The 18,615-nt window shown below is 41.0% G+C and overlaps 1 protein-coding gene across 1 annotated transcript; it reads left to right on the top strand.

Annotated features, from left to right (window-relative positions):
- The first annotated feature begins 9,108 nt into the window (after positions 1-9,108).
- LOC139465035 (xylosyltransferase sqv-6-like) lies at positions 9,109-18,393 on the top strand. The gene is made up of 3 exons (XM_071246709.1): positions 9,109-9,424; positions 16,444-16,586; positions 18,247-18,393. Exons 1-3 carry the CDS (start codon positions 9,109-9,111, stop codon positions 18,391-18,393), a joined length of 606 nt encoding a protein of 201 aa, XP_071102810.1.
- The last annotated feature ends 222 nt before the right edge of the window (positions 18,394-18,615 follow it).

The following is an 18,615-nucleotide window of genomic DNA, read 5'->3' as shown; positions in this document are numbered from 1 at the left end:
CACTTTACCCTTCAAGGATATAGCCACTAACAATCTCAGTTATTGATTTTATTTAGCCAATTATAAAATGTAAATAAATAACTGAGATTGTTATTGGCTATATCCTTGAAGGGGGTTAAAGTAGTGTAAAATTATTATCCCCCTGAGAGGGTATGTAAGACCACGTCTTTCAAAGTATATTTATTTATGCCACGTTTTATTCGTAGTATATATGTTCGTTTAACTATTGCTAAATTTGTCAATAATCGCCAACAGCTGAGGGGATGATGTAAATCCGGCTGGGGTCCATGCAGGTAGCAAAAGGACTGTAAGTCCCCATGGACCCTAGCATGGTGATCTACCTTCAACTGCTGACGATCTATAGCCCATTTTTATATTGTTCCGTTACTTATAGTGATATCTTTTTATGGTTGTATGCTAGTTTTAAAATAAAAATCTGTGATATTCTAGTAATTTTACTGTCCATCGATGACAGGTTTTATTGATGCCGTCACATTGATTTATCTGTGTTTCCGTGTTTGCACACCTTTCTCATTGATATAATGAAACATAATCGAACACATCGAACGGACACAATCTCACAGATCATTGATCACATTGGTAAATAACATCATAAAAGCGAACCAGAATCTAAAAGGTTTGCACAACATATCCGGTTAGTTTATCACCATGTCAACATCTATACACAACAGTATGAGTGAGTGAGTATGGCTTTACGCCGCTTTTAGCAATATTCCAGCAATATCACGGCGGGGGACACCAGAAATGGGCTTCACACATTGTACCCATGTCGGGAATCGAACCCGGGTCTTCGGCGTGACGAGCCAACGCTTTAACCACTCGGCTACCCGACCGCCCTCACAACAGTATGAATGCTGGTATATAACGTCTTGTCTGGACCAAACTTAAATATTTACAGACCGCCGTCATATTTGCTGGAATATTGGTGCAAACAACAAACAAACAAAATATTATAGGATAATACAAATAACTTTGATTAACTTCATTTCAAAGATCGGCAATCATTTAGTCAACTCACTGCTTTGTATGTAGCCTTAGCATATGCACCACTAAATATATTTTTTCGTTTTTCGGTTGTAAAGTACCAACCTTTCCATTGGGTTTCCTTACTTTTGATTCTACAGCTATAACCCTTTCAGGTGCCTATTTTCCAGTTATAGTTCACCTAAGCAGGCCGACTTTCCCAGCAGTTACAGACGTACCAACAAGTCCGCGGATTCATTTGCCGTGTGTGCCCGCCTTTATATATGTGCTCTCTAGAACTTATTCATTAAGGTGTACTATTTCAAGAAGGGTGTCAGTGTGTATATAAATGAGTGTTGAATTACTTTCTTCGAATAAAGAATTCTTCAGATAAGTATCGACAGAGAGGCACAAAATATATTCGTGGTATGAGTGTCCAGTCATGTGAAGCTGCCATACAGGTAACCATGGCCGGGACCTTGCAGTACCTTTTCCTCTTGCATATGGACCGCCTCCGTGGTCTAGTGGTAGAGCTACCGCCCAGAGAGCGGAAGGTCCGGGGTTCGATCCCCGACAGCGTCATACCAAAAGACGTTTAAAGATGGTACTTGTTGTTACCCTGTCTGGCGCTCGGCATTAAGGGGCTAAAACAAGGACTGGTCGGCTCGGAGTCAGTATACTGTGTCTGAGTGGGGTATTCATGTTAAACTGCGGCATGGTATCTCAGTGAGCTAGCACTATAAATCGGCATCAGTCCGGACAAGTACAAGCAGCCACACAAACACACATACGCACATGCACGTCGCTATATAAGTGCAATAATCTTGGACGCTACGTTAAACCCCATTTCACCTCACCTCTTGCATATGGTGGCCGAGAGGGGACATCGCTTTCTCGCTTCCTCGCTCTATCGCCTCCCCGCGGTAAAGACAAGTCCCCTTTCGACCTCTAATGAGGTCGCATGTGTTATCTGTTTCAGTTGGGAGGGAATGTTGAAATTTTCTCACTATTTACTTAAACATTATTTAACTGTACAGACGTAGGTGATCCACGGATTTGGATGAAGTATAGGATAATACCAGTGATTCAAAGAATGACACATTGCCTTCTTCCTTGTTTCGCTCTCATTTTCACCATTTTGCTTCACGTAACAATGGCTTCGGAAAGCACCTTTAACTTCGTCCACTCTAACAATCTGAACGGCCAGTTGTGCTATGGGTTAATCAGTCATGGCTGATTATATTGATTTATGATCAACCTGTATTATGTCTCTTGTCTTGTGCAAATCCTCAAGTATATGTACTTACATATAGAAATTTAATAAACACTTGTGTGAGACAGTTAGTATGTTTTTATGCCGTTTTCAGCAGTATTCCAGCAATATCACGACAGGAAACATCAAAAATTGGCTTCACTCATTGTACCCATGTGGGGAATCGAACCTGGGTGTTCGGCGAGACGAACGAACGCTTTAACCACTCGGTTACCTCACCGCTCAACCCGCTGTGGCAATGGTGTAATCACAGTCGATATGTGTCCTTGAGTCAACTACACATATGAAGAGACATCCTAATTAGTGAGTAGTGAGGCGTCACAGTTAGTGAGGGAATTGTGTTTAACTCCGCTTTTAACAATATTCCAGTTATATCACGACGTCTGGGAGGAAAGCCCGAAGTGATGAAGGTGTTAGACGTTGACCACTTCGCTGTAACCCACGAGCACGGGCATGGTGCTGACAAACCTAGAAACATAATGGGGGCGAACCGGGATTCGAACCAACAATCATAGGTTTCTGGCATGCCCAAGGGAAGCAACTCTGCACAGCGAATTGCGGCGCTTTAGACGACTGGGGCATCCGTGCCCCCCACAGTTAACGTTGATAACAACATGGGGTGCATTACAATGATTATCTATAACATATGTTATATCAGCTGTCATTCTGATATTTTACGTACGTTTTAAGTATAGTTTTGTCAAATTGTGACTTGTGTTGTCTGTCTGTCTCCCTCTGTCAAGCGACCCGTGAAGATCCGGGGTAGACTTGCTTGATACATGTCATCGATCCCAATTGTGTGGATCGATGCACATGGTATCAATCACTGGATTGTCTGGTCCAGACTCGATTATATACAGACCGCCGTCATATAGCTGGAATATTGCTGAGTGCGGCGTTAAACAACAAATCAACCAACCAACCGTGGGTGAAACGTTACTCTAGCGTAGGCAACGTAATCGTTAGCTTAGCACCTTGACAACACCACATGCCTACATACCGGTACATACAGGCGTATAACACAAGACACTTCAACAAATTGTTATTATGGGATCTCCTCACTTTGCCACCACCTATTGTTCCCAGTATGAAAATCAGTCAGGCATGCTAATTGGTTAAACAATAGAAGGCACCAGGGGTCATCTCAAAATTTTGATATATGATCATTATTTTATGAGGCTGACGTCCACCTGCTCGGAGTTGGCTGATGATCATTTCAGTATTGGATTGTTCTTTCTGGATGATGTTGATGAACTTGAACAAGTTGGGGTGGGAATGTCCAGTTTTATTCATTTTGGCATGCCAGTCCTCAACGTGGTTAGTTGTTCTGGCACCGTCGTTGATCGTTAATCAGTAATTAATCAACGAATAAGAAAATTCGCTCACCAATATTGCCAGTGAACACTTTTGACATTAATTGAGGGGGTGAACTCAGTTCAGTATTTGGTGACTTTGATATGGCCCCTATGCTTGTATAAACATTGCTACTGTTAATCCCTGGTGGCCTGGTGGCAAAGTGAGGATAAACCGTTATTATTCTTATTCTTCATTTAACTAATTAACAAAGTGATTATATGATACCCGACCCTTTTGATGTTGGCTGTCGTGTATAGAATTGCAAAATACACATCGTCAAGTATGGTCGCTTTCAGATAAATTGAACGCAATGGAGCGTATTTGCACTTTTGGTAATTGAAATTCACTGTCCGGATAAAATAAATAAATATATGCAGCATTTAATTCAATTCACAAAAATACTGTCCAGTAGGCGAGGTTTCCGGTTATTTTTAGTCCTGACAAGCGGGCTTCCACTGTATACGGAACAAAAAAGGTTAGGGATCATGAATATTTTGGGGGATTGCGAAGACTGAGGACAAAATTTCATAATATTTCCCCAAAAAATCATGATCCCTATTTATTTATATTTTTTGTTTTTGTTTTTTGTTCAGTATATATCTATAATGTAAGAATACACAGCGACATAAGTTTCCTCCAACGTGATTCATTGATGACCCACGGGATCCTGTGCACCTGTAATGAACGCTTTCCTGTTGTCATGTATTGGTTTCCTTCGTGTCACACTGGTAATGGTAGCCTTCAACTCCCTGGGCCCAGTCATGCTTGTCTTAAAAGGCGACTATGCTTGTCGTAAAAGGCGACTATGCTTGCCGTAAAAGCGACTATGCTTGTCGTAAAAGGCGACTATGCTTGCCGTAAAAGGCGACTATGCTTGTCGTAAAAGGCGACTATGCTTGCCGTAAAAGGCTACTATGCTTGTCGTAAAAGGCGACTATGCTTGCCGTAAAAGGCGACTATGCTTGTCGTAAAAGGCGACTATGCTTGCCGTAAAAGCGACTATGCTTGTCGTAAAAGGCGACTATGCTTGTCGTAAAAGGCGACTATGCTTGCCGTAAAAGGCGACTATGCTTGTCGTAAAAGGCGACTATGCTTGTCGTAAAAGGCGACTAACGGGATCGGGTGGTCAGGCTCGCTGACTTGGTTGATGCATGTCATCGATCCCAATTGCGTGGATCGATGCTCATGGTATTAATCACTGGATTGACTGGTCCAGACTCGATTTTTTACAGACCGCCGTCATATAGCTGGCACATTGCTGAGTGTGGCGTTAAACAAAAAACCAACCAACCAAATTATATGAAACACAGTAACCTCTTTCAGCAAGTGTATTTTCCTGCAACTTCTCTTCGCCATCCTCTTGACACGCAGAGGGAGTGGACTAAACAGATGACGAATTAACATATTTTAAAACTGGGGTAGATATCAAACATTAAAACCTTCACTCAAGATATAATTAATGAGTGTTGATGGAACTGTCAAATGACAGCTATAATTCGTAACCTTTAGTGTTGATGTCATTTCATACGAAATTACATAGTTTCAATCGAAACTGAATATCGAATACGAAAACGTTATATGAAGCTACCTTGAAATTAAGAAGTGAAGAAACCCTTGGTCTTGGACATTCGTACAATGTATACTAAGTAAACAGTAACATTTACAATTAAAAATGAATTACAGACATACATGGAATGCATTCTTTTCTTATTTCTGGCGCAGAGCTGTTTCTATGGTGCCTAATTAACGTAACTTGATAATAGAAGCAAGATGAGTGCAGAAAAGGTACATTTGTGACTAAGTATGCTTCTGTTAAACGCAAACTTCGTAATATCACGTATTGTCACACCTGAGAGGTGTGTTCTCATGTCAGTATCCAGTCACATTCGTAGATCATTATTTGTCTATACAAACAACCCCACCCCAAAGTAATTTAATCCGGTTCCTGATGAATTGGCTTCCGCGTCGTGTGTTCTCTGTCCATCATGTTGTAACAAGATTACCCTTCCGTTGTTTGTTTGTTTGTTTGTTTGTTTGTTTGGTTGTTTGTTGTTCAATACCGCACTCAGCAGTATTCCAGCTTATGACGACGATCTGCAAGTAATTTTTGTCTGGACCAGACAATTCAGTGATTGATACCATGAGCTTCGATCCACGCAATTGAGATACGATGAAATGCATCAACCAAGTCAGCGAGCCTGACCACCCGATCCCGTTACTCGCCTCGTACGACAAGCATATTCGCTTTTAGGGACAAGTATGGGCTGTTGAAGATTTATTCTAACCCGGACCTTCACGTGTCCTGTTGTTATCAGTTAACCTAGTACTCATGTTAATCCCTCTCATGAATGATGTTTATTCTTACTGTTAATCCCAAACTTACCATACACAAGGGGCGGTCGGGTAGCCCAGTGGTTTAAGCGTTCGCTCGTCATGCCGAAAACCCTGGTTCGATTCCCGACATGGGTACAATGTGTGAAGCCCATTTTTGGTGTCTCCCGCCGTGATATTGCTGGTGTATTGCTAAAAGCGGCGTAAAACCATACTCACTCACTCACTCACTCACTCACTCACTACCATACATAATTATGTAGATGTTCATTATTCAGCCTTGCTCGACAAGGGTATAAGGATCTATACGGAAAAGTCGCTAGTAGAACATAATAGTGATATTGTTTATCTATAAACCTTTGTCTACCTTTATAAACAAACCGACTAGTGGTTCTCTGGAAGAAACAAAATATCAACAAGCAGAGATCTTCCGTTTATGAGAGGTGCCTACTTAAGCGCTCGGTTCCAAATGAGAATAGGAGTTATCTACGCCACAGTGGGACTACATCAAATTTCAACACACAGTAGGTTTATTTCCATTCTACCAGTACAGCGCGACCCGTGAAGGTCCGGGACAGAGTAGGTCTTCAGCAACCCATGCTTGCCGTTAAAGGCGACTATGATTGCCGTAAAAGGCGACTAACGGGATCGGGTGGTCAGGCTCGTTGACTTGGTTGATGCATGTCATCGATCCCAATTGCGTGGATCGATGCGCAAGATGTCAATCACTAGATTGTCTGGTCCAGACTTGATTATTTTACAGACCGCCGTCATATAGCTTTAATATTGCTGAGTGCGGCGTTAAACAACAAACAAACAAACCAGTACAGCGCTTTGAAAAAGGTGCTTACATGGGGTACAAAGGTGCTATCTTAGAACATTCAAAAAGGGGTCAAAGGTAGTGAGTAATAAGTACTGAGGTTCAACATTACATTACCCATAGTCTTGACTTGTTAAAAATAAATGTACAAAAGACATAGGTTGTCAAAAGGAAGTTGACAAATAAGCCTCCAAACCACGGACTTGTATAAGTCCCTGTCCAAACTTAGTCCAAAGAGTGAGTGAGTATGGTTTTGGGCCGCTTTTAGCAATATTCCAGCAATATCATGGCGGGGGACACCAGGAATGGGCTTCACACACTGTACCCATGTCGGGAATTGAACCCGGGTCTTCGGCATGACGAGCGAATGCTTTAACAACTAGGCTACCCGACCGCCCGTAGTCCAAAGATATATGTTTTAATTTCATCGCAACCTGATGTACACTGTTTGCACTCACAAAGTCATTTCTTGGAAATCAGCACAACAAGTCATTTCTTGGACATCAGCACAACAAGTCATTTCTTGGAAATCAGCACAACAAGTCATTTCTTGGACATCAGCACAACAAGTCATTTCTTGGAAATCAGCACAAGAAGTCATTTCTTGGAAATCAGCGCAACAAGTCATTTCTTGGAAATCAGCTCAAAAAGTCATTTCTTGGAAATCAGCACAACAAGTCATTTCTTGGAAATCAGCACAACAAGTCATTTCTTGGAAATCAGCACAAGTCATTTCTTGGAAATCGAATATACCATTTCCCAGGTGACAGGTTGTAGAAATAGTTTTAAAAAACAGTAAATAATACAAATTCAAAATAAAATGCCTCTCCACCCCGAACAGAGTTGTGGAAGAACTTGACCTACGTCACGGTTACACACAACTGTTCATGGCTGCCAATGTTGTTTACACTCTCCATGCCTCTGAACAGTTATAGGAAGGAAGATGGCAACCCCGACATATGATGCAGTTTACCTGTAGATTTTGGTGCAACGTGATTGACAATGTAATTGCATGGAGTGTGACTGAACAGCCGTTCTTGGGCTGTAGACAAACCGGTATTCGGACACCATAGATTGTGCATCAAAATGCATGTTTATTAAAACGTTTGGCCTCTCTCGGTGCAAAACACACGTCCGGGCTTTTGCATTAGACAGTTGTGGCCCTTGCACAGTGGTTCGTGTATGTTTTGCTTAATTGTGCGTGTTCTGGTGTGAATTTCATTAAGTTTGATAAACTGTTGTGATCAAGTTTCTGTGCTGTGACTTCAGTGAAGTCGTTACAGTTTTTCAGTTTTCGTGGAATGTTTTCCAATAAACTTTCAAATCCTCCCCGCCAAATCCCGACGTAAGTGGTTGACGGACAAGATTTTTTGTAAACACGTAGTCTATGAAAACATTTAAAAATAACTGACATAGTTTTTGCCTCTACTGTTGTTTTAATGTTGAATCAAAGTCAGTTTGATCTAGACATGCCTAGGCTTGATAGATAGATGTCCCCAAACACATCGTACCATATTTCCTCTATTAGACGCTCGACCGTCTATTAATTTCGCAAGATCTGTTTAACCCGCATGTATTAGAGATCTTTGTGCCGTTGTACAAAGCAATCTTAGCTCTAAGGTGATCAACGCCCATACCTTAACGTAGACTTACGGCAGTCGTAGCGCTAAGGTTGATTTGTATAACGGCACCCAGGCTTGTATAAGAGACCCAGCTTCTGACAAAGGAACTATCGACCCCCCATTTTTATTGGTGATCGACGGCCATCTCTTTATGGCTCGATATGTTAGCTATCGATGTATTCATACGTACTTAATATATTTAAAGGAGTTTTATGTTGCAAAAGGGAAACCTATTTTTAAACAATTAGAATCAAGCATTCTTCAGTGTCATTATAGAATATGAATGAGATATAAATCGATCATTTGATAATCGATATCGGAAAGTAGCACTAATCAATGAATGGTTGGTGAGGCTGAATCCGTAACTAATAATCATTTAATAAGCTGCCGGCATTTCCCACAATCTAATCTGCTATTGGTAATCTATTGAGAAACATGTACATTTCAAAGCCTATACGTTCAGTACAAATGCATCATGCGTTATATATATTTTGTGTTTGCAGTGGATGTACACTAACAATATATCCTATGCACTTGTTTACACATTTAAAGTATGTTTCATGTTCGATGATATTATTGTTTTCCCACGAATCCTATTTCCTATAAATATCCAAACCAACGTCATTCAGTTCAGACATAGGGAGTCATTTAGAACAATCTCGTTCTGATAGACTCAATAGATATTTAGGATGAAGTATAGGATAATACCAGTGATTCAAAGAATGACACATTGCCTTCTTCCTTGTTTCGCTCTTATTTTCACCATTTTGCTTCACGTAACAATGGCTTCGGAAAGCACCTTTAACTTCGTCCACTCTGACAATCTGAACGGCCAGTTGTGTACTACAAACGCTTGGGGTCAAGCTGTGGTTATTAGCAAACTGGACTGTGCCCAAGCGTGTTCCACAGATCTGTTGTGTATCTCGTTTATCTACGATGACGTCAACAGATTATGCCATGTGTACGACAAAGCTCTTAATTGTGCCTTCGACTGTGTAAATCCTGCAAACCAGACCTACATTTACTACATCAAGTTGGGTAAGTCCTAACTTTATCATTTTCAGTAGAATATCCTTATACGATGTTTTGAAATGTTTATTCGTTATTACCATGGTCTTTTAACATGGTCCTACTACAAAGGCATATTAACTCGTCTGTCATTTGTTGCGCTCGTGGCGCTTGTAACAAAATGGGAACAATCTAAACCAAAGCGACCTGTACCTCAAAAGTTGATGAGGCGATTTTACTGGTCTTCGTTAAATTTCCTCAGTATACTCCAGTTTGAAATATGTGGGCGTCTATTTGTCCGTCCGTCATACCTCCGTCCGTTTTCCGTAACCGGAGCAGAACCGTTGAATATTTCTTGTTAAAACTTGCTAGACAGACAAACAGACAGACTTGAAAGGCCTCGTGGCCAAGAGTACAATTACCTTTCATTTAACATGTGTACAATAGTGGCATATGGATGTATTACGTAATATCTAAATACAAAAGTATTTATTCAATACAATATTATACTTTAATACAGATTAACACATCGGTTGAACGGGAAACTGGCAATTTTGTTTTTTGAAAAAGAGAAAAACCTCTCAGAACATTAACATTATTTTGGGTTATCAAGAAGGCAAATTTCTGTTTTAAACGCGGAATTATTCTTTTCTGCTTTTCTCGAAAAATGGGCAACTGGTATAAAATGATATTCATCTTCTATTTCTGAGAAACGGTGCAATATTCGGGTCCATTATCGGAATTCATTTTATAAAAGGCCTTCGGTTTGGAAGGGTATCTTTTTTCTTTTAGCGATTTGAAAATTGTTTCATTATAAATACTAGTTTATTATGACTGGTGCCGCGAACCGCACTACAAATAGCTCTTAGAGCGTCCAAATGTAGGTTTTCTGTTAACCGGATAGTTGTGAACAAAGTTTGCACATTAAATGTTTTGAGATCGTGTGTTTGAAAATCCATATGGTATTAATTTCATTTGTCTCAAATACTTTGCCGGACACCACACTATCTCTATCTTTCTATGGAGAATACTGAATCCAGTACGAAGGGACGAAGTATGAATGGAAGGGCTTGTGGTCATTCAGACCACGACTAGGTTTCCCTGAGAACAATGAATGGTATAGCAATTCTGAATTAGGTACAAAATCGACATTTGTGTTTTAAAAAGTCGTTTCTGAACACTGGCATTTTAGATAGAAAAGATATTAGGAGCTGGGTAATGTTTGAGGGTTTTCATCAGAAATAAATAAAATATTCCCAAAAGCTTTATATATGGGTAAAGTAAATTATGTTTGCAACAAACACGTTTATAACGAAGGGGTGGATATATCGAACTGTTTATTGGCCCCGGTCATTTGCTATATATTTCATCATATAGAATTGATGGATATTACGAGCACGCTTATAACGAAATAATGAATATAGCGAACTGACTTTCTGGTCTGGTGTGTACTATGTTAACGACAGTGTTTATGTTTTAAACAAACTGTTAATCTCTGAATTGCTCATGTGTCACCAATCAGCCTATCAAAACATCCGGCTGTTCTAATCGTCCTTACACAATGAAGGCAAGTGATAAACTGGATTAAGAAAGTAAACTTTGTCTTCAGTTTACACCCTCAGTTTTAATACAGCAGTGATTAGGCTTTTGCCTTTGAAATGGATGCATATGTCTATAAAATGCGACAAGAATGAGGAAATTCATTTTTTTTTATAAAATCACGATGGCAGACACAGTCTAAATGCTCCGCTCATAGCGAACTACGATTTATAACGAGCAAAAAGTAGTCACAAGAGTCGTATGACGCTCTTTTATTGGAGTACTTCGATTTTCTGGACACAATGCGAGCTGTGTGCAGTGTTTTACACTTTTTGAAGTTTTTGTAGTGACGAGTTACACAGCTAGACTACACAATCTAGAAAGCACCAGTGTCAGATTTTGTTTGTTTTGTTTGTTTGTTGTTTAACGCCGCACTCAGCAATATTCCAGCCAAATGGCGGCGGTCTGAACCAGACAGTTCAGTGATTGACATCATGAGCATCGATCCACTCAGTTGGGATACGATGACAGGCATCTACCAACTCAGCGAGCCTGACCACCCGTTAGTCACCTCTTACGGCAAGCATGGGTTGCCAGTGCCGGAACCAGAGTATGGTTGCACTAGCAGTCATGAGATGACAGATATGCCAAATATATCGGAGATGATCATAGCCTGACACAATTGCGCTCAACTGGAAAAAGCAAAACAATGGAATTTGGCCAAGAAGGTTAACTTTGGCTGCCGGGATAATCGATTATCTGATATTGTTTAATAATGGTAAAAAATCCAATTCCCCACCACTGATTTGACCATCAGTGCTGGTAATAAAAGAGAGCAGTCAACCGCCTCAACTGTTTCACGGTTAGATCGATGAATAACGATTCAGCTATCTGTACAAATGTATGGCAAGAGGCATAGGGGTAAGAGCTGTCCATGCCGAACCGAAAGTTGGTAAGCAGGAACCACCATTTTCTCTCTGGACAGCAAAAATGTGATTTCACCCAAGCTCACAAAAACATGACTTGGGCAAGTTTGTAGCCCTTTTAATAGATATTTTGAACTAAACTTATATCATGCACCGAACGGCTTCCGGGTCATAATCGTTATGGCATTTACATAAGCCACTCAATAAGATGTTCAATATCTCTATCTGTCCTTGTGATGTCATCTGGTGCGGGTCAAGCACTGGGTGCTATTCAGCCTGGAAACGACATTATTAATTCATTCTAGCGTACTTTGGTGTCTATTTTATCTTTAAAGGGCTATTCTAGGAACAGTTTCGTTGCATTATCTTTTTATTCATCACGGCCCTATTCTACATTATAGCGTGTTCAGTGGGAGAGAGTTAATGTCCAATATACAAAAATGTACTTTACACAAAAGCATTGGTTTGTAAGTGAAGATACCTATGTTTTTGACAGTGGGTACATCGATTGACGCCATCAAAATATCAAACAAAAATATCAGATATATATGATAAATGGTAGTAGCGTCTACAAATTATTACAAAATGATACTCATCTTCTACTTGACCCTGATTGTAAAGCCAACGCAACCTTTGATGTTTTAGCTCTTTTCTGTATCCCCAGTCTCAATACGACACTGGTGGGAACAACATTTCAACTTAGCAAGTGCAGTCCTATATTTAAATTATTTAAATTTATTTCGATTGCACCATATAGGCGAGTGAGTGAGTGAGTTAAAATTTAACGTCGCAACGGCATTATTTAAGCCATATAGCGACGAGACTAAGTTAATATGTTAACAATTGAGTCATTTATGCAAAGTTTATATTTAAAAACAATTTATGAAATATATTTGAGCATATACAATATCATGTATACAGTTTTAAAACACGGGCTACCAGTAACAAAAGCTAGGCCACCTTGCTGGGGATCATGGGAACTTCAGTACCTCGGCTTCCTGCATGATACCCCAGCAGGATTTACGTCATCACTTTAGCTACAGGTGATTGTGCTTATACTAGCCAGTATTAGGTGAGGTGAGGTGAAATGGGGTTTAACGTCGCGTCCAAGATTATTGCACTTATATAGCGACGTGCATGCACGTGTGTGTGTGTGTGTGTGTGTGTGGCTGCTTGTACTAGTCCGGACTGATGCCGATTTATAGTGCTAGCTCACTGAGATACCTTGCCGCAGTTTAACATGAATACCTCACTCAGACACAGTATACCGACTCCGAGCCGACCAGTCCTTGTTTTAACCCCTTAATGCCGAGCGCCAGACAGGGTAACAACAAGTACCATCTTTTAACGTCTTTTGGTATGAAGCGGTCGGTGATCGAACCCCGAACCTTCCGCTCTCCGGGCGGACGCTCTACCACTAGACCACGGAGGCGGTCACTAGCCAATATTAAAACAAAACTCAGCCATGAGTTGCCTTAAAAACACTGGTTGATGATAGTTACATCGATTAGGATAGGATTACGTGTCACACACGGGGACAATAATTCTACGCTACGTTAACTTCCTGGACAGAGCCTTCAATAATGCGAGCTGATAATATCATCACACCAAATTTAAAAACAAGCATTTAACCTTTCACATACATTAAAAAATCATCACATGGACAAATTACTTTCAAATAGCCGATAATGGGATGCCCGCTGACACGGGATAAGAGATCTTTCAGATAAAACAAACTATAGTCAACAACAAAAATTCCCGTGACACCAATATTTAAGTAAAGTTTGGTTTTCAATACTGTAGTACATGTATCGAACCAAGTCACAAAAACGCAAATGCAACAGAAAAGCATGCATTACATGCAAAAGTTGACCTTTATGCAAGCCCCATGCATTTCACTACCCAAAAATGAGTATAAAACATGTGCGTTAACGGGATTCCACATGCATTGTTTAGCATCGTGCTGACAACAACCACCCTGAAAAACAACCAAATTAAGCAATCATTCAACGTTACGAAATGCCACGCCTGTCCGAAAATGAGCGTCTGCGAGCCATTGGTATGCTTGAACCAGGATCGAGTCAACGTGATGTTGCAAGAGAATTCAACGTCCACAGAAACACCATTTGGTTGGCAACAGACGAATGCAGTCAGAGACCATCCTCGGAGTGGCAGGCCACGCGTAACCAATAATCGACAAGACAACTGGATTCGAACAACACACCTACGAAATCGATTCCAGCCAGCAACAGTGACTGCAAGAAGCATCCCTGGCCTTCGACAAATATCTTCACAAACCGTACGTCGTCGCCTCAGATGTGCAGGGATTGTCGACAGAAGACCCACCAGACGTCCCATTTTGGCAGGAAACCACCGTCAAGCACGTCTACAGTGGTGCAGACAGCGTCTACGCTGGACGGCCATGCAGTAGGGACAGGTTCTATTCACTGACGAGTCTCGTTTTCACCTCAGCCACACCGATGGGCGGATTCGAGTGTACCGACGTCGAGGTGAACTTTACGTCAATCAATCGGGGGTTGCAGCGTTGTGGTATGAGATGGGGTTACAGCGAGACAGAGGACCCGTTTGATAGTGGTAGAGGGAAATCTCAATGGACAGCGCTACCGCGACGAGATCATCGGCCCTGTTGTTCTACCGTTTTTGCGTCGTCATGGCCCAGGCATTACCCTACCTTGCTCGACTTGTTCAGGATTTTCTTCTACAAAACAACGTGAATGTCATCCCCTGGCCGGCTCGCTCCCCTGATCTCTCACCAATCGAGCACATGTGGGATGAGATGGATCGGCGCCTTCGACGTCAATCACGTGTTCCACAGACACTCCAGGAACTTCGAAACATGCTCCAGCAGATATGGACAGATATCCCTCAGGACTTTGTGCGACGCCTGGTCCATTCCATGAGACGAAGATGTGTTGCTTGCATCGCAACCAGAGGTGGACACACACGCTATTGATTTGTAAATTGACATTTTGGCATGTTCATGTTTTTTTTTATGAAATCACGCATTTTCTGAAGTCAGTGTGGCAAATTAAACCATTTAAACACTTACAGGAGTCTTTTATCTGTTGCAAACCGAAATTGTTTCAGATTTGGTAAAAAAACATAACTTTGCATTAAATCTTATTCAATGTCACAGGAACTTTTGTTGTTCAGTACATGTGGTCCTACACACCCCACCAGAGAGACAATATATTTTACGCTACGTCATCACCCTTTGATGGTCATGCCACTAACCATCTCAGTTAATAATTCTAATGTACCAATTCGAAACACCGTTTACATTTATCAATTAATGTTATTTCTTTAAAGTAACTCTCTAAATGCATAATCTTAGTGACCCAAAGATCCTTAAGAAACTTAATATTAATAAACTTATATTGCGATGGGGAAATTCAGTAACGCAAAAGGCGCAAGGACTGTCACTCACTGAAGAATCCGGGGTAGAATAGGTCTTCAGCAACCCATACTTGCCGTAAAAGGCGACTATGCTTGTAAAAGGCGACTAACGGGATCTGGTGGTCAGGCTCGCCGACTTCGTTGATACATGTCATTGATCCCAATTGCGTGGATCGATGCTCATGATGTGAATCACTTGATCTTCTGGTCCAGACTCGATTAGTTTACAGACCGCGGTCATATAGCTGGAATATTGCTGAGTGCGGCGTTAAACAACAAACAAACAAACTCTCACTACAACAGATGCACATCGGATAATCCCCAGCCTTCAATAGATATTCGTGTGTGTACTTTGTGTGGCCAATACGACATCGTTGTAAAATGACTTCTTCAAATCTGGACTGAAAAACCCCAGTAGGTACAACGTACAGTTGGTTTGATGTGGTTGGTCATGAGGTTCATTAATACCTCCTGGGTGTCCCACTTCTTTTGAATCAGGTATCTTGTAATCGCCCCGGTATTGTACGAAGTGGAGTCAATAATTTGTTGAGGGCTGCCTTTGCTGCAGCATCAGTCATTATGCTATCAACGATTCCTATATGACTAGGTTACCAACAAAAGGCTATGATTTTATTGCATTGTTAGAAACATAATATTTTCAAGTGTCTCATTCGGAAGCAGTGTTAATAATAGTAAACGTGTTCAAGTATATCAGACATGATATATTCATGGGATAAAGCTAATGAATACTGGAGTACTGTTGTGTCTCATTAGGCAACAAGCACTTACTCTTTGTGCAGGTGGTGTGAGCGGCGGGTTCTGTTGGTAGAGCAGGACATGCTTAACGTTCTCGCGAACACGGTGTCATCACTGATTTTCAAGCATATACTTTTCACTGCTATTCTGCCATTGACAAGAATATTCTCTGGCGTGAATTGTTTTATAATTAGTAATTGTGACTTGTTCAACAATCTCAAAATTATGTATTCATGGGATAAAGCTTAATTTATACATGGACTTCAGACATGATGTCAGTTGCGATGTTAGACAATAATACGCTACCGTTATAACATCCAGCTTGCATACATTTCATGATTACGTTTGGCTGATTGTTTCCCATCATATGTTTGTCATATTGCGATCATGGTTATTAATATATTCTTTCAGTCATACACACATACATTGGGTGTTACAACGATAACCGGCGCCGTGTCCTTCCATATCGCAAGCTGTTTGACGACATCTGCCTGACAACTGAAACTTGCAAGCTGCATTGTCACCGATTCAACTACACTTTCTTCGGAATTGAGGTAGATAACGATAATATTTAATATGTTATTTGCCCTAAAAGTCAACGATGTACGTATCATTAATCAAATCGCGATCCAAATGCAACTGAAAAACACACCATTGTTAAAATTTCAAAGCAATTACAAAGGCAATTATCTCTTACTGATTTTCAAATCAAGCTAGGTTTCTTCCCTGTATACAATACTTGGCCAATGACGAACAAATTAGTACCTATCAAGATATTTCGATAGCGTGTGACAACTGTTAATATTTCATAGTTGAAAGTTAGTCAGGCTTAGAACTTCTTGACCAGGCCTCATATGAAGCATTCGCCCAATATACAGTCGTAATAAAAGTAGCTATTAATAAAGATGCGCATGTTATTAAGGTATGAACTTTTATATATTCAGTTGTAACGATATCCATACTATCGATGCACATACTTAATTGACATAATCCTCATCCCTACACTATCCCAGGATGTATTGGGTTACAATAAGTCATGATGGTGTGTCCTATGAGGAAACTAGATTGAACGTGTGTTCAGTTGTGGTGACTTCGTAGATTTCTTGTCATTGCACAAACACAGAGACCACAACATTAGCCCGTTTCACCTGACAGTGCCTCAGCCAAGTACATGAGACCGGTCCACCAGACCAATACCCAACACTAATACATGAGACTAGTACACCAGAACAGTACCCCACACTAATACATGAGACCAATACACAGGAACAGTACCCCAATACCCCAAACTAACACACAAGACCATTTCATCAGAATAGTACCCCACACTAATACATGAGACCAGTACACCAGAACAGTACCCCACACTTATACATGATGCCAGTACACCAGAACAGTACCCCACACTAATACATGATGCCAGTACACCAGACCAATACCCCACACTAATACACGAGACCAGTACACCAGACCAATACCCCACACTAATACACGAGACCAATACGCCAGACCAATACCCCACACTAATACATGAGACCAGTACACCAGACCAATACCCCACACTAATACATCAGACCAGTACATCAGACCAATACCCAACACTAATACACGAGACCAATACGCTAGATCAATACCCCACACTAATACACGAGACAAGTACACCAGATCAATACCCAACACTAATACATGAGACCAGTACACCAGACCAATACCCCACACTAATACACGAGACCAGTACACCAGAACAGTACCCCACACTCATACACGAGACCAATACGCCAGACCAATACCCCACACTAATACACGAGACCAGTACGCCAGACCAATACCCCACACTAATACACGAGACCAGTACGCCAGACCAATACCCCACACTAATACACGAGACCAGTACGCCAGACCAATACCCCACACTAATACACGAGACCAGTACGCCAGACCTATACCCAACACTAATACATGAGACCAGTACACGAGAACAGTACCTCAGAACATGTCAGCTAGTAAGCACTCAAGCATATTCAAATGTCTGCTGCCTCGGTCCTGCAGAGATGTAACATATTTCTTTTCTCCAATTGTGACAAGCAACACATTTCCAGTGTGTTTATTCTCTTCTCAAAATTAAAGGTTTAGATGCACCTGGTTATAGAGTGTTTAGTGTTGATTTTCCAAATAAACAGAAAATAGTTTTTGACATGCTATTTCTGATTGCAGGGAGGAAGAGAATGCTTCTGTGGCAATGTCATCAAAGACGGGTATACTATCAAACCTGAAACTCAATGCAGCTCACCACTCAGTGGTGACCCAAGCACGATGGGCGGAGGACACTGGAGGATTTCAATCTTTAAAATAACTGTCTAATGCACAACCGTCGTTTTGATCGGTCACTAATTCCGTGATGTTTTGTTTGTTTGTTTGTTTGTTGTTTAAAGCCGCACTCAGCAATATTCCAACTATATGCCGGTGGTCTATAGATAATCGAGTCTGGACCAGACAATCCAGTGATTTACATCATGATCATTGATCCAAGCAATTGGGACCGATGACATGCATCAACCAAGTCAGCGAGCCTGACCATCCGAT

Source organism: Haliotis cracherodii, unplaced genomic scaffold (genome assembly GCF_022045235.1).
Source record: "Haliotis cracherodii isolate W230 unplaced genomic scaffold, xgHalCrac1.p SCAF_17, whole genome shotgun sequence".
Classification (NCBI taxonomy): domain Eukaryota; kingdom Metazoa; phylum Mollusca; class Gastropoda; order Lepetellida; family Haliotidae; genus Haliotis; species Haliotis cracherodii.
This window is presented reverse-complemented; position numbering and strand designations above follow the sequence as displayed.